Source organism: Macrobrachium nipponense, chromosome 44 (assembly GCF_015104395.2).
Source record: "Macrobrachium nipponense isolate FS-2020 chromosome 44, ASM1510439v2, whole genome shotgun sequence".
In the NCBI taxonomy this organism is placed as follows: Eukaryota; Metazoa; Arthropoda; class Malacostraca; order Decapoda; family Palaemonidae; genus Macrobrachium; species Macrobrachium nipponense.
This window is the reverse complement of record NC_087221.1, coordinates 24061287-24084024: the sequence shown is the minus strand read 5'-3', so window position 1 is coordinate 24084024 and position 22738 is coordinate 24061287. Positions and strand designations below refer to the sequence as shown.

Below are 22738 nucleotides of genomic sequence, written 5' to 3'. Positions count from 1 at the left end.
CGCAAAGAACAAACCTTCACTTTCATCTGGATCTTATCACCAAGAGGCTTTCAACGCAGTCCCATTCCTATAAAGTAGACAAACCTCTCTTACCACCGTGTTATTCCCTCTCCCATTCTCTCGTGGGGGTGGGGAGGTTGGGGGGGCGGGAGATCATTCCTCCTTCTCCAAAGGCACACGAGTGGATGCCAGAGCCAGAGAAGGAGGAGGAGGAGGAGCCCCAGAATTTCAGAGATAGCTCAGTAATGATACATCACTATGATACCCCATTCCAGACCGTCAGGCAGCCCAGTAATCACAATTCCAGAACCAGCATTCCTGGATTCCCAGAATACTCTCTCTCTCTCTCTCTCTCTCTCTCTCTCTCTCTCTTGAGAGCTTCGCTGAGAAGGTGAAATTAAATTGGTTTTGTCACCCATCGCATGATAATTAAATAATATCCCAGCTTATGAAATATTTAACCAACTAATTGATATACCTGAATTTCCTGACTGAGTTTCTCTAAATACAGAATTTTCTTAGTCTAACACTGTCTATCGTACTATCTGCTATCCAGGTAACTCTCTTCAAGACAAATGCCTCCCACTTTGCAGCTATTCGAGCCTTGAAAAATGTGTAATTCATATCCATATACGGAGGCGCAGAAGAGTAAAGGGGCTACCTTAAAGCCATCGCGATATTGGCACTATGGGATATTGGCACTCTCTGGCACCAGTTACTTTCGGCAAAACCTTTATTTGCGCGGGAGTGCAATTTCGAAAATTGGGTTGCAACTTCTCCGCTCTTGGCGCCTCTCGTCAGACGGCAAAAATAAAGAATAAAAAAAAAAAAAAAAAAAAAAAAAAAAAAAAAAAAAAAAAAAAAAAAGTCAAAAGAAAGGTAAAACTTTCGCCAGCGCAGAATGAGAAAGCTGTAAGGATAGGAAAACATGTTTCCTTTATGTTCTTGAGGAATTTAAAGTTTAAAGGAGATTCTGTTATAATTCTGCTATTTTCTGGATAACGATTTCGTTTTAAAATCTATACGCTTTTGGCAAAACTTAATGATTTATTAATAAACATTCTTTTATCTGTTATATACCTAACCAATTGGATACAACGGAAGAAAATGAAAAGCCTTGCCTGAAGTCAACGTTCATCTTGATATCGCCAAATTTCTAGATACTAACAGAGAGAGAGAGAGAGAGAGAGAGAGATTGTGAGGATTGTACTGATTTTGGTATGGCATATTTTGCATAAACTGTAAAATCTTATACACCGGAACTTCACCTTCGACTGTTACGAAAGCTTAACCGATATCTGAATTTCTGACAAAATTTTAATTTTCTGAGACAATCATTGTTCACTTCACTATGAGATCTCCCTCTGCGCTGAAGTAAAGGAGCCAATAAATATCTTTCGTTTAAACTCCATGTCTACTTTTTCTAGTCTCTCATTAAAAACATACTTCAGTAGAGTTCTTTCAACTAAAGCATTATCTCCTTTTAACTGGTTCCCATCGCCTGAAAACGGTCTTCAAAAATAGGCGAACAAAGAACAAAATTGTCTTCAACCAGTCACAAATTCAACCGAATATCAGTAATCGTTATCGGCTACTTCAATAAAGGCTTCTTACTTACCAAGTTCATTATTATACCCATCTTTAGTCTCGCATTACGCGACGAGGGTTTCCAGCAAATACTCCAGCAAAAGCTCTTTTAACGAAAGTCAGTTTCTTCACTAGACTAAAGTCTCCCATCGTCTGACAAGGTTTTAGCCACAGCTTTTCATCACTCAAAGTCTAAGGGCTTATGGGTTTTAAGTCTACCTTCGAGGGAATTGCGCCCTCATGATCCATTTGCTTACAAATATAGTTGTTTCTGACTTTTCTTCTCAACTTGGTTCATAAAGAGTCCTCTCTCTCTCTCTCTCTCTCTCTCTCTCTCTCTCTCTCTCTCTCCTTCTTCCTCTTCCTTCTCTGTCTCTCGTTCTGTCTTCTCTCTCTCTCTCTCTCTCTCTCTCTCTCTCTCTCTCTGAAGCAGCAATGAGAGCAAATGTCATGATAATTACTTTGAACAAGACATGGGAGCAGTTTTTTTTGTGGGAATATAAAGTTCACTTTAAGTCATTCCTAAATAATCTAACATCAAAATAAACCTTGTAAAATTTAAGGATAATCAACTTCAATCTTCATTTAAGCTGACTAAAATCCTTTCGACAATCCTACTTCTGAAAGCGGAGTTGAAAGGCCCAATTATATTTAATAAACCAAATCCGCCTATCGCTTTTCATCTCGAAAATATGGTTTCCTCTCTTCGGATTTGGTTGAGAGAGATTTGGAGTCATTAACAAAGTGGATCTATTGCGCGGGATGCTCATAAATGTCACCTTCACTCTGCGGTAGAAAAGCCTCAGGAATTAGTTTAAGATCGTTCATTTAAAAGTTTTTTTTTTTTTTTTACCGTAGTCTCTCTTTCTCTCTCTCGCTGTCTCTCTCTATCTCTCTGTCTCTCACACAATCACACACACACACACACACACACACCCACACACAGTCATCCCTCCATTTTTCTTGCTTACTGCAAAGAAACAATGAAAACTTTAACTTTATTTTTCATCAGTCGGCACCACTAATACTAACTTACGCTATTGATTTTACAAAGTGTCTTTATCCTAATCCTAATACTAGATGTGATTTTTTAGCAGACATTTAGTTTACTGTTATTATTCATTAACGTCCAATCTTTCGATCGCAAATATAAAGATATATCTAGTTTTTATTAGTGATTTGCCAAATCGTTTCATCTTCATCTATAAAAAAGTGGAATCATAAAAGACCAAACAATGGTAGAAAACAAAGCTAATAATGGTAATAACACATATAACATAACTGGACAAGCTTAGCCCTCACACATGACTCCAATCCATCAGCAGTGGCTCACACGGACATTCAACATTTTCACTTTGTGTTGCAGAATGTCCCCGATCGATGGGGATAAGCCAAATTGCCACAGAATTCTCGTCTTTCTTTCAAAGGCAATCCTGCGACACGTAAGCAGTTTTTCCTTTCAGGGATTAAGGGGGCGAGGCAATTCTCCAATTACCCGAAACTTTTATCCAAAACTCGACTGCATCCATTATCCCTGGTCCCTTAAGGGCTCCGCAGGGAATATTTTCCCTTATGCGAGGGGAAGGGAAAACAGCGCGTTCGTGGTGCAGATGTTGTTCTTCAAAAGGAAAATCCCAGAGCAAAGAGTACAATGCGTTTTGACTTCCATTGTTCAGGAAACCTTTGGTTAAAAGAATGAATTGCATTCTAATTATATTTAGGATGCAGAAGTAGCTGAATCGCTCAGGAAAGCTCATTCACACGTAACAAATAATGCAAATGGGAAACAATGTTAAGGCTACTAATTAGTTGAGCAATATGCAAAAATTGTCTTGAAGAAAGCATAAAATTACGTAAATGAAAAGACTGTTTATTGCTGCATTAATTGGTATCAGCAGTGATCAATATGACAATGCACGCATGGTAATGCAGTACAGTAACTTTATCATCTATTATGCTATATATATTATATATATATATATATATATATATATATATATTAATATTATATATATATGTATATATATATATTATAATAATTTTTATATATATATATTTTATATATATAATATAATATATATAATATATTAATATATATAATATACGTGTGTGTGTGTGTGAATGGCCGTGTGTTTGTGTGTGTGTGTGTGTAGAGAGAGAGAGAGAAGAGAGAGAGAGAGAGAGAATGGAATGCAGTTAATTCTTTTAAATTTGAATTTTATAATGAACACTTTTAGTTCATTATTAACTAGCTTGGTGATTATCTTGTTTAATTTGAAACTAATTACTCTTACACTGTTTCATTTGCCTTATTCTTAAGGAAAAGACCGTATCTAGTTCTTGTCTTTGGTATAGGAATAAAGAAATTTTCTTAACCATTGAATAAGTAGATTCTTTTTCATTACTTAAAAAAAATAATTAACACAGTTGTCATAAAAAATGAGTCAGAACCGCAGACCCCCAACAAAGAAAGTATAATGGATTTTCTTCTCATGATAAGCAAGAGTTTAATTTTCTCGTCCGTGTTACTTTTTTGTCCTCACTAGGGACAATAGTTCCCAACCCTCCTTTTTTTTTTTTTACCCTTTTATAGTCTCGGCAGTGCTGGGCTCCCCTACTTTCTTTTTTTACGGCCCTACGACGTTGGTAGACTTTCTTTTTTTATAAGATGTTATACGCCCGTCTCTTCCTTCCCTATAAGCGTCTACTTCCGCATAAAGCGCGGGATCTTGCCCTTATATAATTTGCTATTAAGCTTATTCTTTGTTTATACTGCGCAGCCGTTGGCAACATCTGCATACGCAGTATATCCTGCTCCTCTTCCCTTATCTAAGCGCAAAGGTTGAGAGAGAGAGAGAGAGAGAGAGAGAGAGAGAGAGAGAGAGAGAGTTTCAGAGATTTCTCTAGTTTAGGGTTTTGGGTGTTCGTCAAGGTGCACAATTACATTTAATTAGAAAACTCTGAACTACCTCCGCCTTTCCCTGCTCCCCACTCTTCTCTCTCTCTCTCTCTCTGCTCCTTCTTTTCTCTGTCTCTCTCTCTCTCTCTCTCTCTCTCTCTCTCTATCTCTATCTTTACACCACATGTTCAAGACTCAACAGCGACAAAGCTCCTTCGACGCCTACCTTGTTTTATCTATAAATTGTTCGTGTCCTGATTTCAGTTCATCTCTGATGAAGAAACCCAGAAATACGGAAGGACCATTTCACAATAAACTTCAAAAAATTCACACTGTAGGTAATCTCCGAATATGTATATATATATATATATATATATATTATATATAATATATATATATATATATATATGTGTGTGTGTGTGTGTGTGTGTGTGGTGTGGGTGTGTGCGTGTATGTGTGTATGTATACGTATATACATATATGTGGATATCTATACATGTATATGTATATGCATGTATGTATATATATATATATATATATATATAATATACAAATCTCTGTTATAAAGCCAAAAATATTTATTTCCCAAAATATTAGACCAAAAGGAACCACGAATTTCCTGAAGATACAAAGAACGCGGGAGGCCTCATAAAAAGCGATGGTTCTGCGCCTTATTGTATTCTTCAGTTATATTCCTTACAGTCTTCCACGGCCCTATATCATCTCTAGTCTCTTCCAAGCCTTTCATCCCTAAACTCGCCCCACCCTCCATACATTTTATTGCACTTACGAGAGCCATACGCCCATATCTAATTCAGGTTTTTACGCCAGATAACTTATGATCAGTCAATCTGCAATTCATAATGGTGTCTGTCTCCGTTCCGTTTTAATTTAGAGGTCAATAATTCCATAAGCAATGAATTAACGGCTTTATTCTCTCTCTCTCTCTCTCTCTCTCTCTCTCTCTCTCTCTCTCTCTCTCGACTTATATATACATATGTTAATTTGGAGATTAACACATTTTAAGATAAGAGGCCTTCATGATATTACAAGTGTATATGAATAAAAAGTTCTCTCTCTCTCTCTCTCTCTCTCTCTCTCTCTCTCTCTCTCTCACTTGCCCAGAACCATTCGTTTTCAATACCACGTGTCACATAGTACTTAATCATTACCATTTATTAGAAATATTCTCCCTTTTATGTAAAACCCAAAGTCAATTAACCTCGTGATGTAAATGACATAGCATCCCAGCCTGTATCACGTCGAATATCCCCCATTTCTCTTCGAAAGGTTCAATATAGCAAACACATCCACTTTCACTTATCGAAACAGAATGGTTTGTTAGCCACTAGCCACGAAACCATCGACGGGCGAAGGACCGAAGGACGCAGGGGAGTTTTTCTAGAAACAGCCTCTAGATAAATTGAGGATGACGCTCCTTCTTTAATCCTCAGAAGGAAAAAACCCGTACGTGTCTTCAGGTTGTTGTGCAACGGAACGGGATTACTGGAGAATCTCGGCCTACTCTGAACGATGTTGGTCTCTCTTTTACTTTGGGTAGAGAGTTTTTGAAGGTATGGAGTTGCTTTGTATAGCCTCATTCACTCTCAATTATTTTTTAAAGAAAATGTCAACTGAAGGCTATTTCTTGACTGGTTATTGAGTTGGAACTCTCTCCTCTCTCTCTCTCTCTCTCTCTCTCTCTCTCTCGTGGTAGTAGTAGTAGTAGTAGTAGTAGTAGTGTAAGAAAAAGAGTTCCCAAAAGATCAATTTCTTTTTGTAAGTACCCTTGCGCGCTTAGATGTGTAAGTTTGCGCTCGTATGAGAGAGAGAGAGAGAGAGAGAGAGAGAGAGAGAGAGAGAGAGAGAGAGAGAGAGATAAAATCCTTTTCTTCAACTATTTAATAAACGATCTTGAACTAATTCCCGTGGCTTTTTTTTATATCGTAGACTGAAGACGACATTTACGAGCGTCACACGCAATAGATCCGCTCTGTTGATGACTCCAAACCTCTCAACCGAATCCCAGAAGACTATTCATGGTTTTCTTTTTCTTTTTTTTCTATTTTGAAAAGCGATACATAGATACATATATACAGTCTGTTAAATGCGAAAGGATTTCGTCCTTAATACTAAATTCCATGCTTAGTGAATTCATTGAGGCTAATGTTGTAATTATGTATGGCTTGATATTTAGAATTTTGACATTTCCTTCTCTATTTTTGAATGGCAATGACCCATAAAAAAATGGTATTGTCGAGACTGATACGTTCAAAATATTTTAAATGAAATCCCAATGTTTATTATAAATTCAAGCGACATAGACACCTCTATCTTGTATCCATCGCATTGTTTGAAATGTTACTGTATAATTATGCGGTCAGTTTTCTTATTCCAGTGCTCAAACATGTTTCAGTGAATACTTTTTCATCCTAAAGTATTCACCACAAGAAACACGAAACACTTATCGAAGTTTGTAAATGATGTTCAAGCAATACCCAGCATCTCTTGACAACGTCAGTCTTCATGCACAATTGCATTAATTCATCAATAAAGTTATTAGGCCAGTATGATAATATTATCGAACAGATTTTCATGTGTAAATCTGAAAAGCTGTTAATCTGGCTAACATACTTTCAGATTATAGCATATGAAAATAACAAATAAAAAAGAGAAAAAAAAGAGAGTCAAGTTGAATTATTGGGAAGCAGCTGAACAAATAGTTAGCTGCCGGAGATAAAGAGCGAATAATATTATGGTGTAAGATCGTAGTAAAACAAAGTAATTAGATAGCTGGCTTAAACTTATGTTGGAAAAAGAAAGAGATTGAACATCATCCCAGTATTACCAGAAGCAATAACTTCCATCTTCCCTCTCAAAAGCCTCATTTTGAAAGCCACTACGGCGCACGGATGTCAGACATAAACACTAAATTTCATTTAATGTCTTACGTAATCAGAGACCGTTTAATGCTTCGAATTCTGGTGCCATTATCCTCTCCCTGTCATTACCCGACGCCTCTTTCTTCCCCTTCGTTTCTAGTCTCTGAATGCTCTTCTTCTTCTTCTTCTTCTTCTTCTTCTTCTTCTTCTTCTTCTTTTTCTTCTTCTTCTTCTTCTTCTTCTTCTTCTTCTTCTTCCTAATTAATCTATTACTAACTCCTCCCTAGGCAGTCTCGTAAAATTTTTTCGACTCCTTAAAAATCACCATAAATATTAACTCTTCTTTCAATATTGATATTTCTTGTCCCCTTTCCAAAGTTATTGATCCCCGCCATAGGCCATTCCTGACCCCCTCCTTTCTTTTTTAATTACCCTTGCCCAAAATATCCCCTAGAACATTAAACCATCTTTGAAGTTTTTATTATTATTATTATTATTATTCTTTTTCCATTCCGAAAACGCTACGCGATCTGAGACCTTTATTGGCCAAAGCAATCTCACTACTTAACTGTTTTGGAACAGTTTTGAATATCTTTTAGTTGAGAAGACTTTCCATTAAAACTTTTCGATATTCTATCAGAATCGCCATTGTCCTGCCATCACCCAAAATGCAACCCCATCCCTACCCACACACGTCTTCTGGAATTCTCCATCGCCACAAAATTACTCGCAGCGTAATATCATCTCCAGTCGCCTCCAAGCTCCCTCCGTTAAATGTCCCACTTTCAATAGTCCTTTTCAGTACCCTCTCCCTATCATCCTCAACACAAACCCATCATTAACGCGTCCCGCCCTCCCCATCGCTTGCAGCCTTCCCCATTTTCATTGCGAGAGTATAGTAGGTCTTCCCACACGAGGCCATTAAGGGATCACCGTTGGGATGTGAGTTAAAAGTTTCGGATAATGGCGGAATATTCCGCCCTTAATCCGACTCAGAGAATTGTTCAAACACGGCGATGAGAACACAGTTAACCGCTGGAATATCTCTCTCTCTCTCTCTCTCTCTCTCTCTCTCTCTCTCTCTCTCAACTTCGTGGCTCGTTAAAATCATTTTGACTTTGCCCGCAGTGCGTTTGGAGACCTCAATGCCTAGAGTCATAAACGTCTTGCTTAAGTGTTCTTTATGTGCTAAAAGTAAATGTGGGCGTTTTCGTTGCATTAAAAGTCAAAATGTCTTACATAATCGCTCGTTAGTGAAGACGTTTTTTGGTTGCACATTGAATTCAACAAATTGGCCTTCGCTTAAGTTTCCTGTTCGAACTTGCTGTAAATGTGAAGCACCTTACACATAATTATGAAATATATCTTTGGGAATGTTCATTAACTTCTTTTTCACAGGCCACCATTGCAGACAATTGAAAGTTTCTTCTCTGTTCCTCCTTTAGTGAGACTCTGGCTATTTTCGGGTCACTAAAAAGTCAAGTCCTTCTCAGCATAACAGTATCATTAAGAATGTTCTAAATGAGCGCTGCGATTACTTTGGAATTCGAGGGAGAATCAGATCTGGTATTTGAGCTCATGAAACTCAGTTACTCAATGCCCTGGATGTAGGTCTCATTGTAACCCACCGGTTTTTCACGAGACATCTCTTTCGAGCAGTCGTAAGCCATTCATCTCATAAATAGTATTTTTTCCCCTTTCTCTCTTTTTCCCCTTTCTCGTTCTCTCGTCTCCTCTCATCTCTTCTTCTCTCGTCTCTCTCTCTCTCTCTCATCCGGGTTTTAGTCTACATTTTACCATCCTGGTTGTAACCACTGTCAAGAAATAAAACAATGATATCTTTAAGAGACATTGCCTAAGTAGCGTCTTATACGCAAATACACGGCCTTATACATACATACATACACATACATACATACATACACACACACACACACACACACACATATATATATATATATATATATATATATATATATATATATATATATATATATATATATATATATATATGTGTGTGTGTGTGTGTGTGTGTGTGTGTGTGTGTGTGTGTGTGCATACATTATATACGAGAAAGAGAATATAGATCAAAACGAGAGTGACAGAATATTGTCGGGTCTGGAAGACGGGATCATGGGAAATTCAAAATCACACCATAATGGTAGTCCTCGGTGTCAAGGAGGATCATAGATGAACGCATTAACTCTACTGTCGACGATATCCATATTTCATTAACGGGATTACGTCGACCCCTCGAGGACGTGAAATGATAATGAGGTGGGCCGTACAACACAATAACCAGTCGCTTTAAAGTAGGGATATGACCCTCTTGTCACAGTTCCCCTTTCTGGGTTTATTGATATCTTGCTATATTTGCCCACGGCAAACAAGCATGAAGTGGCTTATTTGATTGGTGTGTATATGATTGTTTTAACGACGGTGCATACGTCTGTTTTGATGCGTTATCTTAATGAAGAAAGCCTTTGTTTTTTTTGTTTTTTTTTTTTTGTCTTCAGTAGACAATATAAAAATCCTGTACCTGTTAATAAAATAGTTTTACCTAGTCACCATCATTTTAACAAAATCGTCATCCTAGTGAGTAATAGAGGTTATTCCAATGAAAACATAATATATTCTTATATACTACTAGCTTTACAATAAAGATATATACTTGTTATATTATTTAAAAAACGAATAACAATTTCGATAGGCACAGTACATCAGCATTTCGGTGCTAAAACAATTTAGCAGTAATTGTTTCATTTTCTCTTATTTATTCTATATTTCTTTTTAATTGCTTTCTTCGACGTAAATTGCAATATAATTAACCTGAATAAATTATTGAAGAAATTAATGTTTTTTCAAGAATGTCTATAAAAGTAACGTTTTTTTTTTCAAGACACCCAAAAACCTAATACTATTACCAAAAACAACCTTTTTTTCTTTTTCTTTATTTATTCTATTTTTTACGGGATATATTTGTAACTTAACACAAGTGATTCGAATGTGTCAAGTACGGAAACTGTCCCATAATCTTGAACATTTGAGAACAATTTCTTTTAACTATCTAAAACACAATGAACAAGTCTACTTTCAATCAGAATATATTCATTCATTAAAAAGGGAGACATTGTTTACAGAAGACGTAGATAATTCGGACTAAATTTATGTCAGGCGAATATCATAAATTCTTTGTTCAGCATCAAGGAACTCCACTTTTCTGTTTTTCAGATAAAAAACATAATAGTAAAAAAATATATGTATATATAATATTCAAAAGTGAAAACATGAACAATCCAAGACAGAAAAAATTAAAATGCATTTATTGTCAACAAAATCTCTATATATTCATAAAAAAACGGGGAGACTTGATTGATTCCCACACCCTTCATAATAAAATAATAATAATAATAATAATAATAATAATAATAATAATACTAATAAATAATAATAATAATAATAATAATAATAATAATAATAATATTGAAAAAGAGAGAAACGCTTCGTATTTGTAACCAAAATGACTCCACGAGATTTGACGATCCCCTTTGGCACGTTGCTTGCCAGTTCTAGCAACACTGAGAAATACTAGGTAAGGAAACTAGAGAAGGCCCTATACAAAATTAATGGAGCTGATGCAGCAATCCTTTATAATAAGACTTGAAAACAAAGAGAACACATTTGCAAGCCGAGACAAGCAAGAAATTCGGATGCCTTCGGGTCAGGGGAAACCTCCATTTCTCGCCCGATATCGGAAAGTGACAGAAAACGCGTCCGGGATGAAAATGAGATACCAATTTCCCCGGAATTAAACACGCATATTGAATTGCCCGTCGTCGCCGATGCTCTCTTGCGCAACGGGAGGAAGTTTCCATGGGAGCAGATTAAATTCCTAAGATTCTCATATTTCCAGCGTGCCTTATCAGGCTTCCGGCTTGTTTATTTCCAGGACGCTTCAACCATAATGGAAAGTCACTTTCCGCCAAAGTTTATTTGGGGGGATTCTCTGTCTATGTCTCTCTCTCTGTCTCTCTCTCTCTCTGTCTCTCTCTCGTTATTATAGGTGAATCTGTAAGCATGAAGGCACGTAAAATTAGTTATACATATATATGTGCTTTATATATATATATATATATATATATATATATATATATATATATATATAATATATGTATATATATATATATATATATATATATGTATATATATATATATATATATATATATATATATATATATATATATATATATATATATTTTATATATACATATATATATAATATATATATATATATATATATATATATATATATATATATATATATATATATATATCAAACTCATCCACTTCCGTATCTAAAAAATATTCACAAATATACATGCATGTATATATATATATATATATATATATATATATATATATATATATCTATATATACTATTATATATATATATATATACATATATATATATTTATATATATAAAATATATATATATATATATATATATATATATACAGGGGATTACGAAAATTGTAAATATATATACATATATAATATATATATATATACATATATATATATATGTATGTATGTATATTCCTCTTCGATATTAGATTAACATATTTAATCTCCTCCTATGCGATCCAAGTATTGATTTTGGGTATGATGAAAATCTCCATTAGAATTGTGTCTTTTCGAGAAGTGTATATATATATATATATATAATATATATATATATATATATATATATATATATATATATATACACACTTCTCGAAAAGACTCAATTCTAATGGAGATTTTCATCATACCCAAAGTCAATACTTGGATCGCATAGGAGGAGATTAAGTATGTTAATCTAATATCGAAGAGGAATATACTACATATATATATATAATATATATATATATATATATATATATATATATATATATATATATATTTAATTTTCGTAATCCCCTGTAACCTGCTAAATCACGTCACGGATATTTGCCTAATATCTTGTGCACTCACTGTTTATAATTCAAGAACTTCGTCACAAATGGTCTCAGTGAACATAATATATTGTTAGTAAAATGTATTGTCTTTTTTTAAGTAAAAAAAATTACTTTATTTCTATCTAAGCTGTAGTTCTGTAAAGAAAATTTAAGTACCATTTACTTGTTTTTAAACAAATAGACGAACAAAGCATAGAGATCATTAAGGTAAAATGACAGGGAAACTAATAATCTAAGCAATCAGAAGTGAAGAAATGTAAAATCATCTTTTATAAAATGTTTACTCCACAAGGAAAACTTAAATATCCCATGCGCGTACCTTTAACTAAAGTAATTAATCGCATACAAGCTCACGAAACATTACGAAACGATAGGAAACGTAACGTAATGAATTGAAAACAAATAACCATGGAATAATATTTGACGTAATCTGCCCAGATAAGAAACGTAAGAAATTGATCACTTGATTAATTCCATTAACGCCAGAGAAAAGTTTCTAGTTTCTTTTCCACTCATCACTAAGGAGTCGCTAATTAAAGATGGGAAACACGCCACCTGAAAGAAGATTTCTCGTCCATTCTTGAATTCTATTATTGTGTATCTCTTGTGAAGAAGAATTTTAAGGAATTCTGGTGATGTCTTGTGTATACGAGCACGCATACACACCAACACACATAAAAGAACGTGCATAAATGCACTCATTCAAACGTGCATTACGCAGAAGTGGTGTTCAGTAAATTTATTAATGAAGTGAAGGGAGAAGTAAGACAGAGAGAGAGAGAGAGAGAGAGAGAGAGAGATGGGAAGTGGAATGCTTTATGCTTGCAGACGGCACATTGTTGCTTGGGGACGATGAAAAGAAACCGCAAAGTCTGGTGAACATTTTTTGAAAGTGTTTGCAAGAGAAAAGGCTTTAGAATAAATGTAGGGAGGGGGTAAATGGAACCAAGGATGACTAAGCCATGTAAATAAATAAAAACTCTGAAGAAATGGAAGCGATAGGTTAGATAAGGTATTTGGGAGCCTTAATCTCGAGTGTTTGTAAAATACAATGAAAGGAGAAGCGATTCACAGAACAGGTGAGGCCAAAAAGATACACTTGATTGTAAAAGGTTCCAAGGAAGCCTGGAGTGTCCCAGGAAGCCACGGTTGGAATATATGAAACGATTATTGAGCAAATTCTCTTTTATGAAGAAAATATTTTTTCCCCCTTCCTTCCACTTTTTTCCGTTTTTTTTTTCCACGCCATCTTTTTTTTTTATTTTCCACTCTTTCAAGCTGTCGTCTTTCTCTGTTTTCTTATAATGTTTCTCTTACCCATTTATTTCTCATTCTCTGTCACCTTTCTCTTTCTCATTTTACTTTCCCTATCCCTCTTCCCCTTTACTCTTAAGCACTTTCTTTCTCCTTCTCTCTCTCTCTCCCATTTTCATATTCCGTATTCTGATTCCCCTTTCCTCCTGTTTTTATATCCCTTTCTTAAAATTCTTTACATTAACTCCGTCTAGTGCCCTTCCTCTTTCATCTTTTGCTCTTGCCCTAACATTTTCTCAGTTCTCCTCCTTACTTCCGTCTCTTATCCCTCTCTCTTTTCTGTGTTTTCTTGTCCTAAAATTTGCCCTATGCTTTCTCTTATTCCTGTCTCTTACTCCTTTCTCTTTCCTTTTTTTCTCTTGCCGTAAAGGTTTCCCTAATCTTTCCATTATCCCTGTCTCTAACTCCCTTCTCTTTTTTCTTTTTCTCTTGGCCTAACATTTTTCCCATTCTTCCCTTCATTACTGGCTCTTAGCCCTTTTTCTTTCCTCTTTTTCTCTTGCCCTAACATTTCTCCTATTTTTTCCCTTATCCCTGTCTCTTGCCCCTTTCTCTTTCCTCTTTTTCTCTTGCCCTAACATTTCTCCTATTTTTTCCCTTATCCCTGTCTCTTGCCCCTTTCTCTTTCCTCTTTTTCTCTAGCCCTAGCATTTTCTCTGTGCTTTCTCTTATTCCTAGCTCTTTCCTCTTTTTCTTTTTCCCTAGAGTTTTCTCTATTCTTTCCCTTATCCCTGTCTCTTACCCCCTTCTCTTTCGCTAAAGTTTTCCCTGCTCTTTCCCTTATCCCTGTCTCTTTCCACTTTCTCTTTCCCTATTCTTTCCTTTATCCCCGTCTCTTACCGCCTTCCTCTTTCACTAAAGTTTTCCATATTTTTTCCCTTATCCCTGTCTCTTACTTTCCTTTTTCCCTATTCTTTCCCTTATCCCTGTCCCAGTCTCTTACGCCGTTTTCTTTCCTCTTTTCCTCTTGCCCGAATATTTTCCCCATTCCTTTCCTCATCCCTGCCTCTTACCCCTTTCTCTTTCCCATTACGCCATATGAACGTCAATCCAATTACATTTATGAGATAAACAACAGCAGGAGGTCTTCAAGTCGGGTGTGGGGAGAGGTCCCCGCTGATTTATTAGTAAACAAAGAAAAAAAAGTGGGGTGGTTCATTACGGATGGAATTCAGAGAGGGTGAGAGAGGGGGAGAGAAAGAGACACCCCTCCCCCAATCCCCCTCATCAGTATGGCGATTTAAATGGTAACTTTATTACGTCATATGGACGTCGTTTGGTTGCCTATCTGTCTGTGCGTTTGGTAAGCCACGACAGACGTGGGACGAAGGATTATTGATTTTAAGAGGTTCTGTGGTGTTCAATGACTTTTCTCGCGTGTTTACAAGAATGTTTGACGTTGGAGTTGGGCTTGTTGCCTGTTTGCACTACAATATTTCGAAAAAATTGGTTTCATTTATAAGATATTTAATTTGAAACTGAAAAAATTTCAAAACCAACGTTCAATTTATTTATCAACTGCTGTTCATATTTCTGTTTTTATGATGCTATCAGACTCTCGATCATTTTAGCGAACGTTTTCTTAAGCTTCAAATAAAAATGATCTTACTGCGATGGTTATTTTCAGAACTTTGTTCATTTTTCCCCACTTGATTATTTAGCTATTGCATGATTATATTTTTTCAATCTCTTTATTTCTATGTCCTTTTTCATATGGTGTTTAAGTTCTTTCCAAATCATTATTCCTTGCATTAATTACGTATCTATGTTAATTATCTCGCTAAGAACTTACCACATTAACAGTTCAAGTCCTAAGGATGAAACTGTTAATACCAACTATATATAATATATATATATATTATAATATATCTATATATATATATATATTGTATGTATGTATATATATATATATATATATATATATATATGTATGTATATTATTATATATATATATATATATATATATATATAATATATATATATATATATATATATATAATATTTTGTATATATTGTGCTCTTAGCCCATTCATATAATTTTTAACCATCTTTCATAACTTCTCCCTTGTGATAACTTCTTCATAACTTCCATTTCCTCTCCGAAGTTCTCTTTATTCTGTAACGAATTTCGGAGTGAATCAAAGATCACTCATTTCTTATGGAGGGTCCTAAAATCTATTGATTTTTCATGTTGGTCTGAAAGCCTCCCTTGGTTAGTTCCAAAACTCTCAAGTTCTATGGAACTCAGCGTTTCTACTTAGAAGTTCTCTCCATAAAGATGAAATATAGTCGAGTCAGTTATTTCTATTGTAAGGGAGAAAAGTTATAGTGAGGGATGCGGCCAGATTATCGAGACCACTTTGTGATCACTTTATATCTCTCTCTCTCTCTCCTCTCCTCGATCTCTCTTTCCTCCTCACGGCTCCTCTCTCTCTGCTCTCTCTAATAATAATAATATATTTAAAGGTCTATACCAGTCATCTCTTTTTCTTTTTCATTAACTTGAAGGGCATTTCCAAATCTTCCTCTTCTTTTTTTCTTATCAGTGTTCATGTTTATTTCAATGTTTTACTAACTGAGTAATTATGCATCCAAAATCCATTGAGTTTTTGTGGATTAAAACTGTAACTGCAAAATTATTAATCCTTCGTAGTGAGGGCACTTGCCTACAATTATGACAAACTTTCTGCTTTGCCATCTTTCTCTACTATTTTTACCATTTATCAATCCTTTGCTACCATATGTTCAGGCTTGCTATATAACACTGATAGCATGAGTTTTTTATGCTCACAAAAGTTTCCTTTTTTTCTTTTTCTTTTTTTTTTCTTTTTTTTTTTTTTAGAATCCAACTTTAGGGCCACAAGAGAGGCCCTAATTTCGTTCCTACCACAAGGCAGGTATTTTCTATCTCGTACAAGTTGTTCTAACAATTTCGAATGCCATTATTATTATTCTCAACTTGCAAATATCCTGTTAGTTTCTGTTACTGACGAAATTATGTGCTAATATCCATTATTATTATTAATTATTAACCTGTTAAAAAGAATGGTTGTGTTTATCCATATTATTATTATTATTACTATTATTATTCGAAATATGCAAAAATCCTTTCAACTCGTAAAGTAAGGCTCCAGGTAAAAAAAAAAATCTATAAGCACAGGACAACGTGAAATGATCTAAAGCGCCTCCGCCCCAACCCTTACCTCAGTCTTGGAATTCGGAGTCAATTGCTTCGGTAAGTTTCGTTTACAAGTTGTTTATAAAAGCCTTTAAATCTTCCGACCTTTCGAGTGGTTCGGGAGTTCTCGGAAACTTTCGATTCCGGAGGTCCATTTCTTGTCTCTCTTGTGGCCGTTAACCTTCGTCTCTCTTACTTCCTCCTTTTCTTTTCGTTTCTCTTGAAAACTATTCTGTTTTTGCATGCCTCGGTATGTGTAGGGTAACGTCCATGTCTTCTTTTTTCTTTCGTGTTTATTTATAGACTTCAGTTTCTTCTCTGTTCCAAAAGTAATAATTGTACACATTCTTCCTTACCTTGGTATTCCTTCTTCTTCAGTTCTCTCCACTTGATTGCTGCATAAAACATACTTCTCTTTGCCCTTCTTAGACTAAGAATAGCTACCGCATAAAGAGGAAAATTGTTTGGACTGCAAGAAAAACGAAAGCTGAAGCATAATCATAGTTTAATGACAAGAAAAAACGTATATAGTATACAAAATTTCTTTGAATGGTGTACCTCCTTTAAAATGGATGTAAAAGTCTACCCCTCAAAACATGGTTTATTTATTTTATTTTATTTTATTTTTTGGAAGATTACAAAGGTGCAGAATGTCGCTTTAACCTAAGTAAAGCAAGCCATGTAGAGCTCGGTGAAGGTGCTGTCAAAAAATCTCTTAAATATACATAGTTAGCATTGCTTTACAATCAGTTGTAGGATGTCGTCGACAAGTCCAATAGTGTGGAATGTATCCTTTTCTTGCTTGGAAGATACCGTCGTGGAATATGAATAAATTCGAATCATTCAACTGGAACCACGGTCTTACTTAACTTGTCCAATTGCTTTTCAATGAATCAAAATTAAATGAATGAAGTCGTATGTGCACCTCCTGGATTGAAATTCAAAAAAGTGTTCGTGAGCAGAGTTGAACGGGGATATGGTTATTTACAAGATCATGCAAAAAGTTAAACAAATTTTAACCTTTTTTTTAACACTAACTATATTCTAATGGAATGAAAAGAAAGAACATCGCAAATAGGTAGGATAGTAATCAAAGCTTCCTTATAAAAAGCTGATATTATTGGGAATAGCCAGTAATTATTCTTATTCACAAACCTCCAATGGAAATTCAACTTATGAACCTATCGTTCTTCAGAAATTCTAATCGTCAGCAGAGGAAAATAACAAACAATTGGCAGGTTTTTTTTTCATAATTATCAAATTATGTTGTCGTAAATCCCGTCCTGTTGACTGTTAAAGCTGTACTGACTAGGCCTATTATAGATGTGACTCAGAGTGAAGACTCCCGAGTCACTGGGTGGCAGATGTCGACCCAGACTCCTACTCTGGGAGGAAGACATCTTGACACCGGACTCTTTAATGGATCCTGTGTACGGATTCTGGTCTAAAAACTCGCAGGAATAATAACCGGAGTCCTTAGAGGACTTGCTGGTCGTGCCGTTGCTGCCGAACTTAGGCCTAACGTTGGGCTCGGCGTATATCGGGTGATGATTGTGCTGTTGGTGGCTGTGCTGGCGAGGTGGCTTGTTTAGAACGGGAGGGGGAGATGGCGGGAGATAATGGGGCATCCTCACCACCCCGTTCCTGCCGCTACTGCTGCTACTGCTGCGGCTACTCGTCCCGCCACTCACGCCGTTCTCGAGAGGAAGCACCCCGAAGTAATCCTCTTGGTTGGGTCTCCTCTTCTGGGACTTTAGCGACGCGCAAGGGTCGTCCACTGTCTTCCTGCTTTTGGTTGATGGCCTGTTACTCCTGCATCTGCTGCTCTCCTCGTCTGACTGAGAAGAAGAAGATTTGAGCGCCTTCGTTCTCTCTAACAGCTCATCATGGAGACCAGAAGGCGGGGGTTGGTCTCCATTGAGCTCCTGTCATATGACGGTGACGGGGATGTGTTGAATACCTCTGAGGGAGTGGAAGGTGTACTCCTCATCCTCTACCTGTTTCTCGTATTCGGGGTCCTTCCAGGTCGCGACGATTTTTTCCGGCCAGTTGTCGTGCACCATCGACTTCATCTTTCGACAGTTCTTGTAATACAAAACGCTGACCCCGACTATGAGCAAGATTAAGGCCATCGTAGCAGCGGCACAAGAGGCCATGACGACGACGTTATTGTAGCATTCGAGATCATATTCCGATAGCTCGAAGAGACTCCTCCCTTTCAACGCCTCCGGCCCGGAGCATGATATATCTTCAATTTTCAGAGAGAGACTATTGTTCATCTTCGCCTCTTGCAGCCACTTGATGGAACAATTGCACTCCAGGTTATTGTCTCTGAGATCAAGAGACTGGAGCAGAGTTGGTCTAACGAGAGAGCGATCAAACCCTCTCAAGCCATTGCCCCTTAAGACTAAATGACGAAGACCCACGAGGGGCTTGAAGATGTCCCTATGAAGGGTCGTTATTTGTGGGTTAAAGCTGAGAACGAGAGAAGTTAATTTATTGAGGCTGGTGAAGGCTCCCTCGTCGATGAAGGAGAGGTTTAAGCATCTTGATATGTGCAGACTCTTAAGATTTACGAGATGGGTAAATGGACCGAAAGGCAGCGCCGTCAGGGGGTTGATGCCAATGTCCAACTCCTCCAGCCCCTTAATGGAGGGGAGGACGTGGGTTGGGACCTCTCCAAAGGCATTGTCTCTCAACCCCAAGAGTCTTAGCGAGTCAAGGCCGCTGAAGGCTTTATCTGCGAAGTGACGGATCTTGTTATTGCTCAGTTTCAGGTTCACAAGACTTTTCAGGTTTTTGAAAGCGAAGTCTTGGATGGTCGTGACTTGATTTGAACACAAGTCTAAATCTTCCAGTTCCCTCAGGGGTTCAAATATCACACTCGAAATGTCCTTGAGAGCATTTTTGCACAAATTAAGCACTTTGAGCCCACGAAGTTTCATAAAGGTACTCACAGTCAAGTTTTTAATTCTATTATTAGATAAATCAAGGCTTCGTAGTTTCCCAAGGGAACTAAACGCGTTCTTTTCAATCGATTCAATGTAATTGTCACTGAGATCCAAATGACTGAGATTTGAAAGACCGAGGAAGGCTCTGCTTTGTATTCTCGAAATTTTGTTATTGTTTATCACTAACGTATTAAGCGCTCTCTGAGAAGCGAAGTTCTGAGAACCAAGTGACACGATTTCATTATGAGACAAATCAAGATACTGAAGCTCGCTGTAAAATATGAGTCCCTCGAGAATAGTCTTTATTCTATTATGGCTGAGATTGAGCTCCAGGGTTCCCGGATGCAGCAAAATCGGAATCACATCCAGATCGGCATTGACGCACTGCACACTCAACCGAACATCATCGCAAGAGCAACCTCTTGGACAGAAGGCCCCCACGGGACTTAGTAACGTCACCATCAACACCAATGCAACCGATCGCAGTCCGTGAACGACCGATGACCAGGAAGGCGGTGACACCCAGGTACGAGGTTTATTAGAAGCGTTTTCTTTTTCACAGCCCTCAGGCGATTCTTGTTGCTCGTCGTAGGCCGTCTTGCAGTTACTTCGCAAGTCGGCCACGCGAGATCGATGCTTCCTCCTTCTCTTTCCAGGTTCGGGAGTGAGAAGCGCCGGCGATTCGTCGCTGTTTTTCGAAGTCCTCCCGTGCTTCTTGGGCGGCCTCGACCCTCCTCCACTCGTCCGCCTCTTGCTGTTGCCGATGATCCGACTCGCCCCGGCCTTCGACCGCACCCACGCGAAAGAGAAAAAGGAGTTGGTCTCGCGAGACTTTAGAACTCCTTCGGCCATCTTCGGGTTGTTGTCTGACGAAGTCCGGCCGGTGAAAAATGAGGGAAATCCAATTCGGGGGAAGAGCTTCCTCCTCTCTTGAGCATGATCACACGGGGGTGGTGGGTCCTCTGACGACGACGCAGAGACCCGGAGGTTATTGTTGTTGTTGTTGTTGTTGTTGTTGCTGCAACTATTTGATCCAACGACGTCGATGAATTTCTCACTCGTACCTCTAGGGGTGGTAGCCTCTGACTCATCGCTCTGAGATGCATGAGGGCAGACCAAGAGGAGGGGCGTCGTGTCGCACTCCATGGTGAGGGCGCCTTCGAACGTTCGTTAACCCTCCCTCCTGGCATCAGGAGGCGTGGTCACTTCAGTCATCACTGGTGTCGTATTGCTGCTGAACACTCGAGCATGATTGGTTGAAGGTGACCCTCCGGTGCGGAGACCAGGACAACACCTCTGCCAGCCACCTTCCTGGGGAAAGATAAAAAACAAATAGATTTTAATAAGATCCCTTATACAAAGTCGTTGCGATATTCTAGTACAAATGAAACTAAAGTAAATAATCGACGAAACACATTGATCATGAAATTTCTCTATATGAAATTAAGTAGCAAAGTTTACATTAGTACTAGAATTAATTTGTTAATTATGTTAACAAAATGGTAAGTTTCCCAAGTAAATTGTATACGGCATATAATAATATAAAGAATTTTCACAACTGTATACATGTCGCAAAAATTATTTTGAATCTAGAAGGTAAAAGGTGGATTTTTTCCCATCAGTAAGTATCACACTAACATAGATGCCTTACAGTTACAACGATAATCTCCCCTTCCCCGTCCCCCCCCCCCCCCAACAAAAAAACTACAGATACACAAAAGCTCAGAATCTGAGATTCATTTTATTTCAGTCTGTTTTTTGCTAGTGGAAGTCCATTAGGTTAACTACATTCATTGCCAAGAGGGAATTACGCAATTATTTTCCTCTCTTATGATTTTCATCTCACATTAGAAGTTACTTTTTTTTAGCTTTCACTCAAGCAATGAAGTGAATACATTATCCTTTCACTGGTCACAAGCAAGACTTTCTATTGCCATCAAGAAAATATGATTTTCCCGTAGTGGAAAATGTATACATGAAAAGATACAAAGCTCCAAATCTGCTAGAAATGAAAAAGTGATAACACCAAAAGTCATTACTACAATGAAAGCAACATTTTAAAATTTGTGTTCACCTTCAGTTAACACTGAGATTAAAGTTTCATAACATCGAATGTTTAGCATTCTATAAAATAGATAGCTTGATATTCTAGCCTCATTTTATCGCAAACAATAAGTATATAGTTTAATATATTATTAAGCTTTTCTTCTTGTACATACTGAATTTCTCACGAAATACTACGTTCATTTAGTCACCTAAAGGTCATAAGTTTTTTATAGAAGTTTGTTGCTCTTGTCATTTTATTGAGAAACTGAAAAATTTACACGCTAGAAAAATATTTCCTTATCAATATTCATTCAACAAATACTAAGAATAAATCCTAACACATAATTCTGTCTTGATACATATGCATACACACACCCATATATATATATATATATATATATATATATATATATATATATATATATATATATATATATATATATATGGAACTCCTCTACAAATAAACTCCCCCTCACCCACAACTCTGTCTACTTCAAAATGTTTTGTTTTACCTTCTGACCTAAACCCGAGGAGGGTCTCCAAGACCTCCCTCCAAAACAGCCGCGGCGAATTTAGTTACCTTATTTGAATATTCAAACTCCATGTAATGTATGCAAAAAGTTTTCTGAATGCCTATTGGGAAACAAGTTAAGGACCAGGGCTCCCTAAATCCTGAAATCTGCGATCCAAGCCTCAACGCTTGGCGAGGTGCTTTTGGGAGGGGAAGTGGGTGGGCGCGGATAGAGGTGGGAAGGGGGGGGGGGTGGGGGGGGTGGGAACTTTAAATTATGGCATGGGGCAAGATCCCCTATAAAAATGTTAAAAAGAGAACTAATCAAGGTTTTTGTTTCGGTGTGAGGGAGGTTTTGATTTGCTCCATA

At 37.0% G+C, this 22738-nt stretch overlaps 1 protein-coding gene across 2 annotated transcripts in view; it reads right to left on the bottom strand.

Annotated features, from left to right (window-relative positions):
* Positions 1-17348: 17348 nt before the first annotated feature.
* The window catches only part of LOC135204105 (toll-like receptor 3), a 159101-nt gene continuing 153711 nt past the window's right edge, over positions 17349-22738 (bottom strand). For both annotated transcript variants that reach the window (XM_064234112.1, XM_064234111.1), the window contains exon 2: positions 17349-21122. In XM_064234112.1, the coding sequence (XP_064090182.1) occupies positions 18789-20957 (2169 nt within the window). In that variant the 5' untranslated portion in view covers positions 20958-21122 and the 3' untranslated portion in view covers positions 17349-18788. The remainder of the gene's footprint in view (positions 21123-22738) is intronic.